Source organism: Rhincodon typus, chromosome 11, assembly GCF_021869965.1.
Source record: "Rhincodon typus isolate 14 chromosome 11, sRhiTyp1.1, whole genome shotgun sequence".
Classification (NCBI taxonomy): Eukaryota; Metazoa; Chordata; class Chondrichthyes; order Orectolobiformes; family Rhincodontidae; genus Rhincodon; species Rhincodon typus.
This window is the reverse complement of record NC_063342.1, coordinates 21724664-21745811: the sequence shown is the minus strand read 5'-3', so window position 1 is coordinate 21745811 and position 21148 is coordinate 21724664. Positions and strand designations below refer to the sequence as shown.

The window sequence follows — 21148 nt, the reverse complement described above, 5'->3', positions numbered from 1 at the left end:
GCTCCTCTGATGCTGCTTGGCCTGCTGTGTTCAACCAGCTCTACACCTTGTTATCTCAGATTCTCCAGCATCGGCAGTTCCTACTATCTCTGAAACAACTTATTTATTGATACTTATTTTTCAAATACAAGAGCAGGCCAGAAGCTGGGAATACTGCGGCGGGTAACTCATCTCCTGACTCCTGAAAGCCTGTCCACCATCTACAAGGCACAAGTCAGGAGTGTGATGGAATACTCCCCACTTGCCTGGATGAGTGCAGCCCCAACAACACTCAAGAAGCTTGACCAAGCAGCCCACTTGATTGGCACTACATCCACAAACATTCACTCCCTCCACCACTGATGCTCAGTAGCAGCAGTATGTACTACCTACAAGATGCACTTCAGAAATTCACCAAAGATCCTCAGACAGCACCTTCCAAACCCACGACCACTTCCATCTAGAAGGACAAGGACAGCAGATATATGGGAACACCACCACCTCCAAGTTCCCCTCCGAGTCACTCACCATCCTGACTTGGAAATATATCGCCGTTCCTTCACTGTCGCTGGATCAAAATCCTGAAATTCCCTCCCTAATGGCATTGTGGGTCAACCCACAGCAGGAGGAATGCACCACCACCTTCTCAAGGGCAACTAGGGATGGGCAAGAAATGCTGGCCAGCCAGCGACGTCCACATCCCACAAAAATGAATAGAAAAACAAAATCCACCATAACCAGATAGCTATAGAACCTGATATAACAAGGTGTAGAGCTGGATGAACACAGCAGGCCAAGCAGCATCAGAGGAGCAGGAAAGCTGACGTTTTGGGCCTAGACCCTTCTTCAGAAATGGGGGAGGGGAAGGGGGTTCTGAAATAAATAGGGAGAGAGGGGGAGGCGGTTAGAAGATGGATAAAGGAGAAGATAGGTGGAGAGGATTACAGCTTTAGTCCAAACATAGAATGAAAAGTTAAACTCAAGAGGTGAGGTGAGGTGAGGTGGCATCAAGGAGCCCTAGCAAAACTGGGGTCAGTAGGGATCAGGAAGCCAATCTTCCCTCTGAACTTCAGGTCTCTGCTGCTCATAGACCTTGGCATGGGCCTCACAAAGTCCCTCACCAATACATACCCTGTTCTGCCTGAGAACGATATCAGCATTCCCACACTGTCACTGCGTAGTGAGTTTAGTCTGAGGGTCACCGTGCAACAGCCAGGGATTAAGATGATAAGGCTGGACTTTCAAGGTAACAGGCTCAGGTTAACATGCTTAAATGGTGTTTATTACAATCAATGTTGCACTCACATTAATGTTAACCCATTATTTAATCCTAAGTACAACATAAGCACTAACATAAGAAAATACTTTTATCATATAACCGTTGTTAATTGTAAAATCATCTGGTTCACTATTGTCCTTTAAGGAGTAAAGTCTGCCATGCTTACTTAATCTGCCTTATAACTGCCCTTTGAAGTGGCCTAGCAGGGCATTCAGTTCAAGGGCATTTAGGACGGGAAATAAAAGCCCCAGTCAATGACACCCATGTGTCACCTGTGACTCCAATGAATGAATAAAAATATTTATCTCTTCTTTGTAATTATCATTCTCCTTTCTTCCCTTTTTTCACTTCTCTTTTTACACATAAACTGGACATTGCAGTCTGAATGGTGATTGATTTTAAATTTTAATTGAGTTATTCTTTCACTGCTACATTTTCACTTCCTTCACAATTTTTAAATTGAGTCCCCTAACACTCAAAACCTTATGACATATGACCAAATTTTTACCGCTTTACCATGCTTCAACACACATGGTATGCTCACCAGAAAATGTCAGACCAGCACACTAATACTAAAATTAACATCAAAAACAGAAGTTGCTGGAATAGCTCAGCAGCTCTGGCATCATGTATGAAGAAAAAAAATCAGAGTTAACGTTTAGGGTCCAGTGACCCTTCCTCAGAACGCAAATGCTAAAATTAGCATTTTGAATTTTATCTGCAAGTATAGTATTAATCTGAAGCAAGAACGTGCAGTAAGAATTTAATTATATAATATTCGACATATTAAAAACTTCCTGAATGCTAAAAAGGGAGATGGTAAGGATACAAAGATACGTTTAGAGGAGGTGTACATTGTAATAGCAGACAATCAACCAACAGTTCCTGTCTGAAAAGTAGGGGCAGAGATGTGACATGAGATTGTTGAACTCTATGTTGGGCCTGGAAAGCAGTAAATTGCCAGTTTGAAAGATGAGTCATTGCCCATTGAGCTTACACAGAGATTGATTGAAACTGTGTGGGAGAACAGAGGGCTCAGAGTGGAAGTGCAATGGAGAATTGAAATGGAAACTCAATTATGCTTGTGGAGGAAACAAAGGTGCTCCACATAACAATCACCCAAATTTGTGTTTGCTTTCCTCAATGTAGAGGAGGCTGTATTATGAGCAGTAGGCACAGAATATTAAATTGCAAAAAGTACAAGTAAATTACTGTTTGATTCAACTGTGTCTGGGGTCCTGGATTGTGGGAAGTGGGGAAGCAAAATTACAATTTGTATTTTCTGAGCTTACAAGGGAAAGTGCTTTGGTAAAGGAGATGGAAGTTGGGGATTGCTGAGGAGTGGAGAATGATCTATTGAATATAGAAGATGGTGAAGTGGAAGATGAGGACAAGGGGAATGCTGTTATTCTTCTGGGAGGGAGAAGTAGAGGTTAGAACAGTGGTGTGGGAAATAGAAGACATATCAGAAGCATTGTTTTCACTGTCCCCTCAGACTTTCCCCTCTCTGACCTTGAACAATCAATCTACAGCATCCTTTCTTATGTAACCAGCATGTGAATATTGAGATCAGCACAGTGAGAGTTTTTTGTCTGTCTCCACTTCCTTGGTCAGCTGCCCCATTCCTGCCTGCACAGCACCTGCCTTCAGAATTCCTGCTATACGTCACCCCTCCCTCTGGCTTCTTATCCTTGCTAGATCTTTTCCATCTGAGATTAATGACTCCTCTTCAGTCTGAAGTGGAGCCTTTGCAACTCATCTATTCACATGTTTAACCGGCTGCAGTCCTATTCCTGATGATGGTATAAGATTCAAGCAATCACTAATAAAGTTTCACATCTGTGAATCTCAAAATTAAGGAATGAAATTTTGTGTAAGATTCACCATTACTTCATGAGTTATGTTTGACAACTTTTTAAAATGAAAATCTGAAGGATAGTTCGACTTTTGCCATCATTAAAAAATTAAAACACAGACTAGAAAGCTTTCAAACATTATGTTTCACCTATTGCAGTTATTTTTGGAGTAAAGCCAAAGTAGTAAGGGCAGACTTTCTTAAGATACTTTCACACCAACTTCATCAACTCAGTTTTGGTAATCTTACATTGGACTAATTTGTAATCTAGTGGTAGTGTCCCTACTCCTGAGCCAGGATGCCTGGGTTCCAGTCCCACCTGCTCTAGATATGCGTTGTAATGTCTCTGAGCAGGCTGAAATAGCAAATATCTGCATTGCACTAACTATAAAATTGGCCTGAAGGTAAACTTGCAACCACTACCCATAGAAATAAACTGTGTTGTAAAACAGTTTATTGCCTAAACCAGAAAACAAGGAGGTGGTTTGCGGATTGTTTCATGTCATTGATAATATTGAGTCATCTCACTCTTAGTTGTGAGCTCCTCTGAAACTGGAGCGCCTTTGGAGTAATTCAGCATGAAAAGCAACTGGACTATTTTTGCTGGGTTAAAGAATACTACAAATTAGAGAGGAGTTTGTGGTCAGGAGTGGATTGCATGTCCCTAATGGGAATCACCTGATTTCCCATCATAAGATCATAAGGTGTAGGAGCAGAAGTGGGCCATTCAGCCCGTAGAGTCTCCTGTGCCATTCAGTCAGATCATGGCTGATCTATTTATCTGAATGTGTGAAAAATACCAGCATGGGTCTGTTATGGACATGCAATTCTCTCTGGTTTGGTTTGGTTTGGTTTCACTTTGAATACTGCTTGGATTTCTCATTGGAAAAATATGTGGCTCTTCTGGAAATTTCCCCTCTACATTTAAGTGACTTAGATTAAACCCTGGTATGCTTCTTCAAAACTCCTGTCTTTACATAATCGTACATTCCGCACTCTAGGTACGCATTTCCATCTCTCTTTTCTGACTTTTGCACAAGACTACCAAAGTCACTGTTACAACATATTGCAATCGCATTACCATCATACTATTAACCCAATACTGTACACTTCCTGTCCAGTTTTGCTTTCAGCATTTTTGGCAATCCTTTGTACCATACACAATAATAGAAAACAGGTATTATAATGTCCATATTATATTGAGCACATCACATGAATGAAGATCAAATATAGGCTTTCATTTTTATCGGAAAATCGACATTACCATTTTCTCTTAATGAGACCTTCCACTGGTGGTGGAGTAGGTTAAATTTCAACAATCCTCTTCAGAACATAGTCTAATGGAACAGCTGAAAGGAAAGGGGAACATTACTTTGTCGATTAAAGTGTAGATTGATGGTAGATATGAAGTAATATCAAATGTCACTGTGTGAATTTGCTTTAGTTAATTAAGTCATATTAATCACAGTGTGAGTATTTGATCCCAGTCATCACCAGGAAGGTAATCAGTGGAAGCAAAGAAATTCCACGTGGGGAGGAAATATAAACACATAACACCCGTGTGTGCCTCCCAACTGCTGTTTCCAGAAGTCAATTGGAAGAAACTGGGGCCACCCTAATTTCCCCGTCAGTGGAGTGAGGGAGACTGAGGAAGATATTTCCTTTGGTTAAAATAAGGATTATGCATGACTTTATGCCAGTTCATCCAAAGCATACCTATAGAAGAACCTGGTGGAGATGCAATCCAAAACAATATTCCTTTTTGGAAATATATACATATATATAAACTTTTGTTTTATCATAATTACAGTTTTTGGAAGGCTACCAGCACCACAGAATGTGAGAATGCATTCCATCAATTTTAAAAATCTGCTTCAGTGGAACCCGGTCATCTATCATAAAGGCAACATTCATTATTCAGTAGAGTATCAAAGGTGAGTGACAACAAGGGGACTGGAGATTATAATTATGATATTAATTGGTTACTCACTGCGAATCCAACTGCCTAGCAAGTGTGAAGTGGGTAGACAGAATAAATTAAAAAGATGTTTTCAGAATGCTCACTCTTTATATAAAAACTACAATGAAGCCAGACAACTGTCAATATTGAATGAAAGCATGCTAATTAATGTTAATCTATTGTTGCCTCTGTTTAAGTCTCAGCCTGTCTCTTTGGTAGCATTTTCACTCTGAATTAGAAGCTTGGGGTTCAGAGGCTTGATTATATAACTCCAGTTGACACTCCAGTGCAGTACTGAGCAGATAGTGTGCAATCAAAGGTGCTGTCTGCTGGATGAGAGACTAAACAGAGACCCTGTTAGGTGTATATTAAAGATTCAGCTAACTATTTGAAGATCAAAGGTGTTATCTGTGGTGCACTGAACCATATTTAAGAACATCACAAAATTGTCTGATCATTATTGGATTTATTCCTTGTGGGACCAGCTACATGCAGATCCGCTGTCCTGTTTACCGACAATACAGCAGTTCCAATAACTACACTTCAACATTAATAACAGCGCCAACTTGCATTTGTACAGTGACCTCCACATTATAAAAAAATCCAAGGCACCTCAAACAAAATTTCTCACCGAGGAGTTATTAGGTTAGATTGTTTAAAAAGATGGGTTTTAAGAAGTGTCAAAAAGCAAAAGAGAAAGGTTAAGAGGTGGAAAGGTTTGGTCAAGAAATTCCAGGACCATACAGCCTTGGCTGCTGAAGACATACTTTTTAATTAATGTAGCACATTGAAAATCAGGAATTAGAATTGCATCTGGATGTTTTACATATACAGAGAGTAATATAAATAAATGAATTTATAAGTTAAGTATTAAATATTAGATGTGGTCTAATACCACATCTGTGAAATGGTCGGCAAGAAAGATCAGTACTAAGAAAGCAAATCCATACCACTAAAAATTATATAAATGGGCAAAGAATAATTGTCACGTGCGTTTGTACACTGAGCGTTTTTACTGTACAGTGTTTATCGGAAGAGAAGGTTTTGAATGCTATAGCGTCCAGTGTACTTTCAACATGTTACACATTCACTTAAAAAAGAAAGGTGAATATTGTAGTTGGCTCACCGAGCTGGTTCGTTGTTCCGCAAATGTTTCATTACCCTGCTGGGTAACATCATCAGTGCAGCCTCCGATGAAGCGCTGTTGTGTTTTTCCACCTGTTATTTAAACTCTGGTGTCCGTTGAGCTGGATTACCTCACTTCCGGTTTTCCTTCGCAGTGGAGTTTATATGGGGTCTAGCTCTATTTGTTTATTGATGACTTTCTTAGTGGAGAACCAGGCTTCTAGGAATTCCCATGCTTGTCACTGCTTTGCCTGTCCCAGGATCCTCAGACCTTAGAGAAAGGTGAATAGTTTGTTTCTCAATGATGTTATACATCAGGTTACTAAAACTCAGTGATTGGTGGAAACGGGAGCAATCCAAATCCAGATCTATGATCTATGATCTATGAAATATGTAATGTAAGTTATGAAAATAAGAATTCTGAAAACATTTATTTTTACTTCCATGATGTAACTTGCCTGCAATATTCATCAAGAACTTTAATGAATGCTTGCATTTGTATAGAAACACCCAAGACCACGGGACATCCCAATCATCAAATGCATTACTTTTGAAGTGTGATCACTGTCGTGATGTAGGAACAGCAGCCAAGTTGCACCTAGCAAGCTCTCACAACCAGCTACATAATAATAAGATAATTTGACTTTCTGATGTTGATTGAGAGATAAATATAAACTGGGCAATATGGGAAAACTCTTTCCTCTTTCAAAATCACTTGAACAAGAGAAAAGCTCAAGTCTATTCCAACATTTAATGAGATCTTGATTGATCTGCAACCTAACTCCATAACTGCACACCAATTCATCTTTTCTCTTATCCCTCCATATCTTTGTTGAATAAAAATCTGTTGAAGTTTTAAAATTAATCAAACATCAGTTTGCACTTATGGTTCCAAATCTCTACCACCCTTTGCAGCACCTCCTATAATGCAGCATTGCCTCAATGCCACACTGGAGAGTCAGTATTGATTTTTGTGATTGAATCATGGAATGGAATGTGAACCCAAACCCAGAGGCAAGGGTTCATTCAAATGAGCTGCCACATATACAATGTACCTGATGATTTATTTTCCATTTTATTTTCAGCTATTATGATAAAGATTTTAAAAAACACACACATTTTAAGAAAGGCTGCACAAGCATCAGAATGACAGAATGTGACTTGTCCATACTATCCATTATGGTTGGTTATTACCTGCGTGTAAGGGCTGAATATGAAAATGAGACATCGGAATGGGCTGTTATCGATGAATTTGAACCTTCTGTACACAGTAGGATTCCTTTTTGCTTTTTCTGTTTTTTCCTACTTAATTTTCTTTGAAATTACATATTTGTCATGATTTTCTAAATGGATTACTAATGTAAACTGTCTTTGTGACATAGCTGAAATTGGACCGCCTTCAGCAGTGGTTGTGAAGCCAAGATTAGATATGCTCGATGTCAATATCACTGGGCCCATAAATGAGAATAATAATACATCTATGCAAGAATATTTTCTCGACATGACTTACAAAGTGTCCTACTGGAAAGTTGGAGAGGAAGAAAAGGTAAGTTTCAAAGGAGTAGAAAAGAAGAGTTTTTTTTCTTTTTTTATAGGGGTACAACTTCCTTGCAATTGTAAATTCTGATGAGCTAGAAAATCTTTAGTCATCTTACCAGTTTGTGGGGGTCCAGCTCAACTGAAGTGTCAATTCTGGTAAGCATGCACAATATGCTCACTATGCCAAAAATAATTTTGCCGTCAACTACAATTGTTTAAGAAATAATTTATCAGAATCCATTGGTAAAGGTTCCTAATAGCTTATTAAATAACATATCCTTCCTGCAAGCATTTTTACTACTTTTATCCATCCTCACTGACGTTGTCTCACCCTTGCTAAGGGCAATTTTCCTATAAGGATGTAATTGCAGGACACAATAATTATCTGAATTTATAGCTGCAACTAAAGCCTGGTTCTACTTGTTTGTGAACTGTTCATTGCCTATTTCATAGAATTTTGCAAAGAAAGAGGCCATTTGGTCCATTTTGTCCATAGTGGCTGTCTTCAAAAAGAAACTCATGCTTTGCGATTCTTTTCCCTTTGAATAATTATCCAGTTGCCTTTTGATAACCACAATTAAATTTTCCTCCATCACATGTCAACAGAGTACATTCCAAATTCTTCCACTTACTTCATGGAAATGTTTATCCTCACGTGGCTTTTTTTTAGCCATTCATCCTTGAATCGGTGTTCTCTGGCATTCAAACATTGTGCCTGTGGGAACAGTTTCTTCCTATCTATGCTGTACAGACACCTCCTGATTTTGAATGCCTTTGCAAAATCTCCCTTCAACCTTCCCTTAAAATAACAGCTTCTCCAGCATTTCCACGTTACTTTTTTATTCATTCATGTGAATGTTGCTGGCAAGGTTAGAGTTTATTACCCCTCCACAATTACCCATGAGGAGGTGGGTTGTGCCATCTTCTTGAAAGGCCACGGTGCATATGATGTAGGTACACACTCAGAGATGGTAGGACGGGAGTTCCAACACTTTGACCAAGTAACAGTGAAGGAATGGTGATATAGTTCCAACACTGCATGATGTGTGACTTGAAGGAAATCTGCATGTGATGAAGTTCCCATGAGTCACCTCATCAGGAAACTCAATCAAGTTGTAGTTTTCACAATTTACAATTTCATTACAATTACTTGATTGTATTACCATGTAGCAACTGGCTGACTGTTAGATATTGCTCTTTTATTAGCTCTTGTTAATTGGTTTATTGGTTTCACTGTTCACAAAAATGGCAAATCAAAGTGTTCAAAATAATGTCCAGTGAAGTCTGACTATATGTTGTACATGGTGTTCCAGAACCTCTTGATATGCCCTTGTTCACTGCACATTGTCCTGAGTAGAATATATCAATGGTAAGAACATGAGAGAAAGTAGAACAAAAAGAAGTGAAATTTTATCAATGGAGGCCACTCTTTTCAATTAATTACAAACAGTTTGCACTTTTGTCCCTGTTGAAAAAGGGAATTATTGACGGCTACAATTCTAATTAGAGGAAATTCTCAAAAATACTTTTGCTGTATCTCCAAGGATAATGGCACAAAAATTTATTAATTTGTACAGTCTGAGCATTAAAATTTTTGAGACTAAATGCACAAATGTCCAATATGTCAATTCTTAAACAGTACCACCTTGTGTAACAGTTTCAAAGATGTGCATCAATGCAAAACTAGGATATAATTGAGAAAATTGTATTCTGTTCTGGTTGCTGTGGACTTATGAAACTGATCAACCCATTGAAACCATAGTTTCCGTGGATTCAGCAGTAATATCAAAGTACGTATATTGAAAAGAATTGTGCCTGTTGTATGAGTCTACAAGTAGCTTTATGAAAATATTGACGGTAATTCTTTGTAATGCTTTCATTAAATATGTTTTATCTGACTTGCTTCGTCTATTCGGATTTTGGAACCATTTAATGGACCTTTCGAATCGCCACACAGATTGAGAGTATTAACACTAATCAGATGATGACAACCCTCACAAATCTTGAAGCTTGGACCACCTACTGCCTGACAGTGGAACCTGTCTTGCGTAATAGAAAGACACACCCGAGTTCAATTGTCTGTGGAACTACAAAGGATAATGGTATTACTATGTTCTGCTATTTGCATCATTACAATATTTATGCTAGTACAGTCAACATTTAAAGAAATACAGTGGGATAAAACCATACATCATTCGGGTGCATTTTCTCCTGTTCTGAAAAGCTGGGTCTTCTTGGTACTGCTGTTGTATTGCTAAATCATGTATTCCTGATCCCTAATGCTGCTGGACACTCGGTGTTGGATTTTTTTTAACAATGTTGAGATTCTGTGGGCTTTAAAAAAATGACAGATGGGATCTGGAGATTCCACCAACTTCCAACAGATCCAAATTTTGCTGGTCAAGGAAGAGAAGTGGTACGGGAACCACTTAGACATGAAACCCAAACTCAGCTTGTCACTTGTCTTATCCCATAGCGTGGGAGTCATGATTTTGAGGAAGAGAAGTAAGTATCCATGAAGGACAGGTCAGGTCAATAGAATTGTAAAATAACAAAGAAACTTGCGTATGTCAGTGGAAGTTCAAAAGACTCAAGATACATAGCTATTTAAATCTCCAGCCTTTTAAAATTTTGAAACTTAAAAGCCTGTATGTGTCAATGAGAATTGAAAAAAAAATCTTTCTAGTAACTACAATTGCTATTTGTTGACATTACCCCAAGAACCATAATTAAATTATTAGTAATGGTTGGCTGTTTTCTATATTGAGCTATTATTGCAACAGATAGATTATAAGTTTACTTTTGTTTTAGCAGCTCAAAGAGGTTATTAAATAATTCAGTCTTTGAAGTGAGCTTACAATTATTGGTCTATTTGCTTTGATAAGGGATTGAGTACATGAGGAGCTTTTAAGGTTTTGAGTGGACTTTATTAGTGAAAGCTGTAAAATATACTCAGATTGTTATTTTGCCCAGTGTGTTCTGATGGCTTAGATTGGTAGATTTCTGAAAGCATTAGAAGAAAGAGGACAGGTGATCTATGTTCTAACCAAGGTTTACCCTTTGCCTATAAAGGGAAAAATTGAAAATCAATTCCATTGATTTTTACTGGGAACTTGCTGTGTGTAAAATGTGGTGTAAAACACCAGAAGTAGAAACTGATAATAAATCCTGAAGCCCCTTGAAGATGTTCTGCCATCCTGTTTGATCTTGGCTCAGCCTCCTCATCACCTCCATTCTCCTACAAATTTCCCTACATTACGCTTGCTACTCCAAAATCTATCAGTCTTAGTCTGGAAGTTATTCAATGGTTAAGCACCAACAACTTTGGGAGTATAGAATTCCAAAAAAATTCACAACTCTTGCAATGAATTTTCTCAAGTCAGTTCTAATTGAGGAAATGGTTAGGTAGACCTAATTTGTTTTCTTTGTAACAGAGGCTGAATGGATCTTTAATTGATGTGTATAAAATTATGAGACACCTAGAATGAGTGGACAAGAAGGACCTATTTCAATATCCAATAAAATTGATTTAAAGTAATCAACAGAAGGATTGATTGGCAAATTGAGGAGGGATATTTTCACTTAGAAGGCCTGTAAATTTTTGCCTGAAAGGGTGGTACAGGCTGAAACAATAACTGGGACATACATTTGGACTGGATAGCTCTTGCTCAGCTGGCACAGACATAATGAGTCTTCTGTGCTGCATATTTCCTTTGTTTGAATTTTATAAGGTGGATGGTTCCCGCACCCTGGCTAAGATGTGAGATGCAGAGCCCTCTCACAATTCCAAAGGAAAGTCGACCTTAAAGAGCTACCTGCTAAGCAGTAGCCGACAACTCCAGTGCAAACACTGGATACTGTTGAGACTACACTGTAGGCAGTCCCACCACTCCGAAAAGCCCAGGTAAGTACAAAGTGGAATGTTTAGCTAAGAGGAGGGAGGAAGAGTTGAGTTCAAGATACCAAAGAGAGGGGAATGAGGTTTACCTCTGTTGGGGCCCAGGGGACCTGGGTGTCCTGTTACCAATAAAACTCCAACAGTGGTAGGATAAGGCCATTAAGTGGCCTTCCCCACACTCAGTAAAAATTCAGGCATGTCAGGATTGGCTTATCACATGATCTGTTTCCTCCAACTCAGGAAGACAAAAAAGTGCATGTAGGCCAAAGTTGACTTGATTGGCTGTTTGGAAGCAAATTTAGCCAATATCCCGTCCTCTAAGTGATTAGTCTTAATTACTCAACTCCAACCTTGGATTATTGTACTTAATGCATTGCTAATGAGGGAGGAGATGGGAGTTCTTCACACTCTCCTGAAGAAATTGCCTTAAATGGGTTTTGCAGGCATACTGTCTCCATTTCAATGGGATTCAAATATGGAATGCGCAATAATGTTAATTAATTGGCCACCTTGGCTATGAACTTAAGTCACTTAGCTTCTGTGTTTCTTAAATTTTTGATTTTTAAAGTTTAATTCATGTTTCCAGCTGAGGGATTATAATCATTACACAAAAAAAAACTGAAGAACTGTGGATGCTGGAAATCAGAAACAAGATCAGAAATTGCTGGGAAAACACAGCAGGAGGGAAAGCAGAATTAAGGTTTTGGGTCCAGTAACTCTGCTTCAGAACTTTCGGTCACCAGACCTGAAACTCTAACTCTGATTAATAATCATTTTTTAGTATAATGTACATCTTCATGACACTGGTTATGTCCGTTTGCAATATCTTTGTGTCCTTTTCACACATACTTTCTCACCTAGCTTTGTATATTAGCAAATTTGGACATATGGCACTTTATAACAATCTAAGTCATTGATATAGATTGTAAACCATTGAGATTCGAGCAATGATCACTGTGACACTCCAGTAGTTGCAATGTGTCAAGCCAAAAGTGATTTATTTATTCCTAATTTCTATTTATGCCAGTCAACCAATTCTTAATCTATGCTAATGTATTATCTCTGATCTCCAGAACCTAGGACTGGATCTTTTCATGGCATAAATGGCAGTCAAGCCTAGAAACTGAAGTCCTACAATGCACATGGCACTTCTCTTTTTCAGTGGGGTAGGAGTGGGGTTAGATTGGGATTTGTGTATCCATGACTCACAGAGACAGCTGAGTACCTAAATAATCAATTACTTCTCTGAATTATGCTAATCTTGAAGCCTGAAACTCAAAGTGTGCAAAGTTGACCTGGTGACGGGAAGTTTAGACTCTAGAGATGCAAGAAGTTCACTTGCATTTGGTCTCAGCATACCACTGGGGTGGGTAATTGCCCTTTGGTGAAAATCAAATGCCCTAATGTGGAGGTCAGATTCCTACTGGGGCAGGTCAGGTGAACACGCATTGTAGCATGCAGAGTAGCTGCATGGGGCGGCACAGTGGCTCAGTGGTTAGCACTGCTGCCTCACAGCACCAGGGACCTGGGTTTGATTCCAGCCTCGGGCGACTGTCCATGTGGAGTTTGCACATTCTCCCCGTGTCTGCATGGGTTTCCTCTGGGTGCTCCGGTTTCCTCCCACAGTCCAAAGATGTGGAGGATTGGCCTTGCTAAATTGCTCAGTGTTCAGGCATGTGTAGATTAGGTGGTTTATAGAGGGTATGGGTATGGGTCTGGGTGGACTGCTCCAAGGGTCAGTGTGGACTTGTTGAGCCAAAGGATCTGTTTCCACATTGTAGGGATTCTATGATCTATGAAAACTTACACAGTGTTAATGTGCTGTTTGTTCAACAATTAATGCTGTTCTAATATAACTCTATCAGGTCTACACCTTGTTATCTCAGATTCTCCAGCATCGGCAGTTCCTACTATCTCTGAATGCCGTTCTAATGTTTCCTTTAGTAGATTCTGAAACCTTTGTCCTATGTTATCCATATTACGTTAACATTAGCTTGTCAAGGAAAAAAGTACATTTTTTGGAAAAATATCATTAAAGGATGGTGTTTTTCTGTTGCTTGTATTCATAGTGTGTTGTGTTTTTCATTTAAATTTCGAGATTCACTATATGAAGTCATGCACATCCTGATACTCTTTCCTCCCCTCTGCACTGATGGAAACCTAGAGCAGAACCAATTTATCAAGTGCAAAAAAATACACCTTGTGTCAACCAACTGGATCCATTTTTGCAACACAATTATTTTATTTTATCCTCATTGTGGTAGTTTCAGATTCCATCAGAAATAGCTTTTAAGTTGTGTGTCCAAATGATATTTTCTTACAAATGTTCTTCCTTTTGTTTGTGCTTGCAGGTAGCGTTCCAGTGTGGCAAGTGATCGTGGCTCTTCTGGCATCAATTTTAGTTGTTTTTGGTGTGATAATGGGAATTTACTACTCATCACATTATATTTACAGGACTGTCAGACATAGTTTCTATCCTTCCTACAATCTCCCCGAGCACTTAAAAGAGGTATGTGTTACTCCAGTTATCTATCTCCATTCCTGAATAACAAACCACCAAATTTAAAACATTGCAACAGGAGTAGGCCATTTAGCCCATTGAGTCTGCAACACTATTCCAGTTCGTGGCTAGTCATCTCATTAATGGCACTTGCCCACATCATCTCCATATTCCTCAAATGTCATCAGCTTCTAAAGTCTATCAACTTGTATCTTGAACCTGCTCAATAGCTGACCTTCTACAGGCCTCTGGGGTAGAGAATTCCAAAGATTTCCCACCATCTGAAGGAATTCCTCCTTACCTCAGTCTTAAAAGGCCTGTCCTTTAATCTGAGATTATGTTCCTGGTTTTAGAGTCACCAGCCAGAGGCAGCATCCTATCTATATCTACCATGCCATGTCCTGAAAGAATTTTGTTAAGTGTCAACAGCATCAGTGGAGACCAGTTGTACATAATACTCTAGGTGAGATCTCACCAAATTTTTCTACAACGGCAGCAAGACATGAATGTTGTTTGCCTTTCTAATTCCTAATCTCATGTAATTTAGCAAAATGTAAGTAAATTCCAGCTATCTTTTCACGAGCAAAAACAAAGCTGCTGGAAAAACTCAGCAGGTCAATAATTGAGTTCAATAATTTTAGGGCCTAAACTCTCCCATGTCCCAGCCCCCCACCCCACACACCAGGCCTTGTTACCACATAGCCTGCCACTACACATTCCCTGTTGTTAGTCACTATTAACAACTACTCACCCTCCCAGCCTGATCGTTAGCAACTCCTTTGTCTGTCCAACTGTCTTTCTCTCTCTTTGGGCTCTATCCTATCGTTTACTCCCTACCCCACCCACCTCCCTATTTTCTGCATATAAACTGAAGTTTTCCCAGCCACCATCAGTTCTGAGGAAGGGTCACCGGATCCGAAACGTTAACTCTGTTTTCTCCCCCACAGATGCTGCCAGACCTGCCCAGCAACTTTGTTTCTGATGACGGGTCTAGGCCCGAAACGTCAGCCTTCCTGCTTCTATGATGCTGCTTGGCCTGCTGTGTTCATCCAGCTCTACACCTTGCTTTCTTTGTTTTTGTTCCTGATTTACAGCATCCGCAGTTCTTTTGGTTTTTATCTAGCTATCTTTTTCTTGCTAGCTGCTAATAACTGTTATCACTGTTTTAATAAGCCTTAGGTATGTGACATGAATGCAGCGTAAATGTTGTCACTGTTTCCATGATACACAGTGCTGGTATGCAATAGAATAGTTTTACAGACGGTGCCTGCAGAGGGTTTCAAGGTGAGGGGTTGCTAGAACAACTGACTGTAACAGAACAATTCTCATGAAAGTAAATAGATCAAATTAGCTATTCCTTACCAGACTCCAAACTGCTATTAGACTCTAGTCACCAGCTGCCAACAATACATTGGGTAGTATTTAAGAGGTGACAGGGATCTCATTCCCCTGGCTGGAGATCTGGCGAGTGCCCCACATCACTTCCATTAGGGAACACTCAATGTATCATGTGCTGCTCACATACCTGACAGGCCACGTTTCCCTGGGATCAACAAATCCAGGGAGGAAAACTCCCAGCTCTGCTGAGAACTTCTACAAGGGGCTCTGATGAATAGCAACACTATGGGGAAGGTGGTGACTGCTGATGATACAACACCTACAATAGTCAGTGGATCCCAAACTACTATGGGGGTACAGTTGTGGGTGGGTGGGTGGGAGGGTGCGGTAGGGAGGGGAGGGGGCAGATGCCAGATGATGGCTGTTGAGGTAGAATGGGCTTGGGGTTGGCTGGTACCTTTGCACAGATTCCCACACCCACCCTTCTGAAGCCCACCCACACATGTTTCCCACATGGTGAAACTCACTTGCCTGGTTAATGTCCATTAACTACTCACTTAAGGCACTCAATCTGTAGGGGTTTTGGAAGGCTTTCCTGCCCTGGATTTAATCAAGGTGGTGGGATCCCCTCCTGCCTGACTAAATGACCACCCCCATCACCAAACTTGCCACAGGCGAGGGTATTAAATTCCACCTACAGTTGCTTTCAAGGCAAGCTCTCCACTTTTTAACTTCCAAATCATGTCCTTTGGAGAGTCAGCCCCCTAGATTTGTTCTTCAGGGGATTTTAAATTCTTCACATGACTTTGTGCATTATCTTTTCTGTGGAAGCATACACAGAGGGGTGGATTTTGGGTTTTGAGACAGGACCTCAATGTTGGGATCAAATGGTGATCCCTAATGGAACTCGTGTTGGGACTGCCTCCCGGCAGTGGTTTTCTTGGATTTTTCTGATCGGAGTCAGAGCTGCTGTCTGGCCATTCATTCAAAGGCTGGGTTTGGGCTCAAAACTGGACTTCCAATAGGAGGCTCTTCAGCAGAGAAGGTACTGCAGCCTGTCATTGCAGGTAAGGGCAGGCAAGGGTGCCTGCCATCTTGAGATTCCCCGGTCAGCAGCTTTTAAAGCTTATGATTACAGAAAAAGGTCATAGCTGCTGGGCCATCATTGTGGAGGGGGTGCTCCATCCTTGATCCTGCCTGTGGGACAAAGGTTTGAGGGCAGGATGATGCCTACTGTGATAGAGAAAATACGCACATTAATTAATAATCAGGATTGCTTTGTGAAGATGAATACGAGGTAAATGTTTCATCTATTCTGTGCCAGCAACCTCTCACAAAATGTAACAGATCCCTACTCCCTCCTTGATTTAACTCATTAAGTTCAAATGGATCTTTGTAAATAGGATCGAGACATGAGTGGATGAAAATTAAATAACAGCCACACAAATATTCCTTAAGTATATAGTATCCAATAATATTGAATATGCGTGAACTTATGATTGTTTTCTGGATTCCAGACTTCCTGTTTACTGTTAATGGCTTCGTTATTAGTTGATTCCAGCAAACTGAACACTGCACCTCAGTAAATGATCAGAAAAGTGCAACACCAGTTATATTTTAGGGAATTATGCTGATTTTTACTTTATAGTGAATGATTAACCTTAAATGGTTTTGTTTTTGTACAGTACCTGAAAGAACCTTCATTGAATTCTCAATTTCTACTGCCCCTGACTAACCTATGTGAAGACTCATTTGACAAACTGAGTATTATTTCAGACATCCAACATAGTATTGATAACACAAACATTGACATGAATACAAATATGTGAATCGTTGGGAAACAGCTATGAAGGAGGAAAGTCTGGCAATTGAGAATGGAGAGGAAGTTAAAGGGATGCAAAATAATAGCAACTTCAATCTTTATGGAAGAATGCAGATGCTGCCAAATAGTGCTACTTGAGCGAGTCAAAACTGAAGATATATTGAAAGAAAATGTCATACATACAACTTACACTTCTGTGGAATCTTTGTGAAAACTTAGTTCTGTATATTTCCTTCGGTTGTACATGAAGTTAACATCCTGCGTGTCTGCATAATTTTCTTTCATTTCCTCTTGGTGAACCACGGACATTTATCGCCAATCCCAATAAATCTGGGCAAGTGTTATTCGTTATATTTTAGCAGTAACATGATGTTTTGAATGATATTTGGAAATGCTTTTGCTGTGATTTTTGCAACTTTTACATTTTGTTCAGTAACTTTTTCATGTTTTGTTAACGAGCATTCATTTGGATTTAACGGGCTGAATTTTACCAAAAATCAGTGAAGTTGCGATTTTGGAGAGTATTGTGGAGGATTTGTGAGGATTTTCCCACGTAATTCTGCACTGCTCACCTCATTATGGATGCTCCATGCCTCCGTTTTGCCCATTCCCACTATCCGTTGCTCAGCATTGGCAAAAACCATTGCCAAAACTCTCGCAGTTGCCCGTGCTGATGCCACATTAAAGCCCAACTGTGTCACACAATGCTAGAAGTGCTACTTCTCCTCCAAGACCCAGCAGAGCATAATATCTTATCATTGTTCAATATGAATTGTGGCTCGATGGTGAGACTGTTAAGGTTACCTGTGATTACGTCTTCTTCAAGAACTGTGTGACAATGATCAATTTATAATGGCCAATGAACATGGTCAAGATTGCTTTTGACCAGGATGGAGGCCTAGAGGAGTAGGTGGCGAGTTGGACTTGGTCACAATTGGTACTTGCTCTGTGTTTCAAGTCAGGAATTGTCGCCATCTAGTTTCTATCCAGTTTTTGGGAGAATACAAAACTGCATATAAATTAGGCACAACTTAGGTACTAATGACAGATAGTAGGAACTGCCGATGTTGAAGTATGAGATAACAAGGTGTGGAGCTGGATGAACACAGCAGGCCAGGCAGCATCAGAGGAGCAGGAAAACTGACGTTTCAGGTCTGCACCCTTCTTCAGAAATGGGGGAGGGCAAGGGGGCTCTAAAATAAATAGAGAGAGGGGAAGGCGATGATAGAAGGTGGATAGAGGAGCAGATCGGTGGAGAGAAGACGTACAGGTCAAGGAGGTGGGGATGAGGCTAGTAGGTAGGAAGTGGGCGTGGGGGTTGGTCAGTGAGGTGGGAGGAGCGGATAGGTGGGAGAAGAGACAGACAGGTCAAGGAGGTGGGGACAATGAGGTCGGGGATGGGGAGATTTTGAAGCTTGAAAAGTCCACATTGAGACCATTGGGCTGCAGGGTTCCCAGGCAGAGTATGAGATGTTGTTCCTCCAGCCTTCAGATGGCATCGTTGTGGCACTGGAGGAGGCCCAGGATGGACATGTCGTCCAAGGAGTGGGAAGGGGAGTTGAAGTGGTTCGCAACTGGGAGGTGTTGTTTGTCACGAACCGGGCATAGGCACTCCGCAAAGCAGTCTCCAAGCCTCTGCTTGGTTTCCCCGATGTAGAGGAGGCCACATCAGGAACAACGGATACAATATACCACATTAGGTACTAATGAGATGTTAATGGATGCAAATAGACTACTCGCTGCTCACTAACAAGATTCTTGTCTGGCCATTCAAACCTAGGGAGCAAAATCTTTTATTTTCTTGATAAAACAACATAGAAGGGAAAGATTGCACCCTGCTTCACCAAAAAGGACCTGAAGCACAGAATGGAGAGGGCATTGCTTAATCCTGTTGATTGCCACAACAGGCCACGCCACCAGAGCCAGCCTGCCTAGACTGAGATAGTAGCCTGGGTGAGGACTGTATCACAGATAAAAAGGAATACACAGCAGTGCAGGAAGGAGGTCAATGTGGGCTCTGCAAGAGTAAGTGCTAGCACATACCAACTCTTATCTCACATTCACAGGGCTACAGTTCTAACTCTGCCAGTGCACACTCATGGACAACCACACTCAGCCATTGCAATTACCATGTCCACTCAATAGCTGATACCACTTCATCCTTCCAAAAAGCTAACCGTTCTAGCCTTCTGTGCTTCCTACTCAATGGGGGAACCTTACCATCTGTTCTCCTCCTGTATTACCACTAACATCTCTTCCATCCATTTCCGTCATGCTTAAACTCTCCCTTTTCCCCATTGCAGGAAAAGAATGATCCCCAAGAAAGCCAAGAACAGCTAAAGATGGTGATGGTTGTGGAGGTGGTGGGGCTAGGGAGGTGATTGTATACTTCGGGGTCCTCACTCCATCACTCTATGTAGAGAGAATATTCTTGTGTTAGCTGGAGAAGAACATAACTGCTCAGTGTCCAACCAAGCCAGTATGCTTCAGCATGCAGTGCCGTGCTGCCCTGCCACTCTCGCCAGTACTAACTCAACTTATGCAATACATTAATGTCTTTGACAGAGAAATCCTTTTTTGTGCACATGATAGCAGAACCCAACAAACCCTGGCCGAAAAGCAGCAAGTGCCATATCCTCAACTGCAACTCTAACAAGGAAAGCATTGCCCCCTGTAGCGTTAGGCTTAAAAATGGTATCTCCAAACCCAGATTGTTAAGGGTTAATCATGACGGGTTAATCAGACATGGCAATAAGCAATTGAAGGGAAAATATGCGAAGACAAGGCTTAATGTGAAAACAGCCAGTTTTGGCTGGAAGGTAATTGCAATGACTTTGGCTGGGTTTGAGAAAGACTGTTGTGCAAGGACCCCTAGACCCGTTTTTTCCAGAAAAGAATGCTTGGGGAAAGTACTTGGAAGGCAATGCAGTGCACAATATTAGATTCAGAATAGTATCAATACTGGGGATTTTTCACAGCTTGGGGGATCTGTCACTATCGGATTCGGGTTCACAAGACTAGGTCTGTGGACTTTCACCATTGGACTGGGGTTCATGGACCATTGCCATAGAAAATGAGATTGAGCTCCAAATGCTAGCCATTACCCAGGAGCCCACAAGGGGCATAAGGCAACAAGACTTGCTTGTTAAATGTGTCTAAAGTAGTTTAAGCTAATAGATTTGCTCATTAGTTTGCACATTTATAAATTAGATTAAGCGAATAAATTTTTTTTGTATCAAAGTGCACGTATCTTCTTGTATTCATTTTGGTCAGACTTTAAAGAGCCTGTTAGGCACTTTCAGACTAACAATACATTCTCAGAGGATGCAACTCTCTAACCTAATAAGCTTTCACCTTGATGGGTACCCATTATGATGCCAGTTTATAGTACTACTTAGCAAGTCAGAACCCAGACTGAAATCTGGTTTGATAGATCATATCTTTTTAGGTAACATAATGGTTATTCCTTGAAAAATTGGCACACAAAGCTGTAGATTTCCCTTAATACTGAAATGTGTTTATTACACAAAAGAAAGAAAAGAAATCAAACTATATAAGTATAAAACACAATGTTAAAACTCTTAAAACATACAAAACAAAGTTTCATCTATTTCCCAAACTTTAAAAATGGTAGAATATGCAGATAAATTGCATACCTTTCATCCCAACTGTCTGATCCAAGATAGCGCCAAAGCACAGTGACTCTTTGCGAGTTCTCTACACAGATCTTATTCTTACGTATCGTACAATCATTATGTTCTTTAAAAATTACATTGTATTCCTCACTCCGTTCTATTACCTTTATGTACTTTGGATGATCTGCACACAAAACATCACTTTTCACTGTACCTAG

The 21148-nt window shown here is 40.3% G+C and overlaps 1 protein-coding gene across 1 annotated transcript in view; it reads left to right on the top strand.

Moving 5' to 3' along the window:
• Window positions 1-21148, top strand: part of LOC109928465 — a 53136-nt gene that overhangs the window by 1525 nt on the left and 30463 nt on the right. The window contains exons 2-7 of the mRNA XM_020528407.2: window positions 4924-5047; window positions 7284-7468; window positions 7581-7744; window positions 9695-9839; window positions 13987-14144; window positions 17159-17298. Of these exons, the coding sequence (XP_020383996.2) occupies window positions 4924-5047; window positions 7284-7468; window positions 7581-7744; window positions 9695-9839; window positions 13987-14144; window positions 17159-17298 (916 nt within the window). The remainder of the gene's footprint in view (window positions 1-4923; window positions 5048-7283; window positions 7469-7580; window positions 7745-9694; window positions 9840-13986; window positions 14145-17158; window positions 17299-21148) is intronic.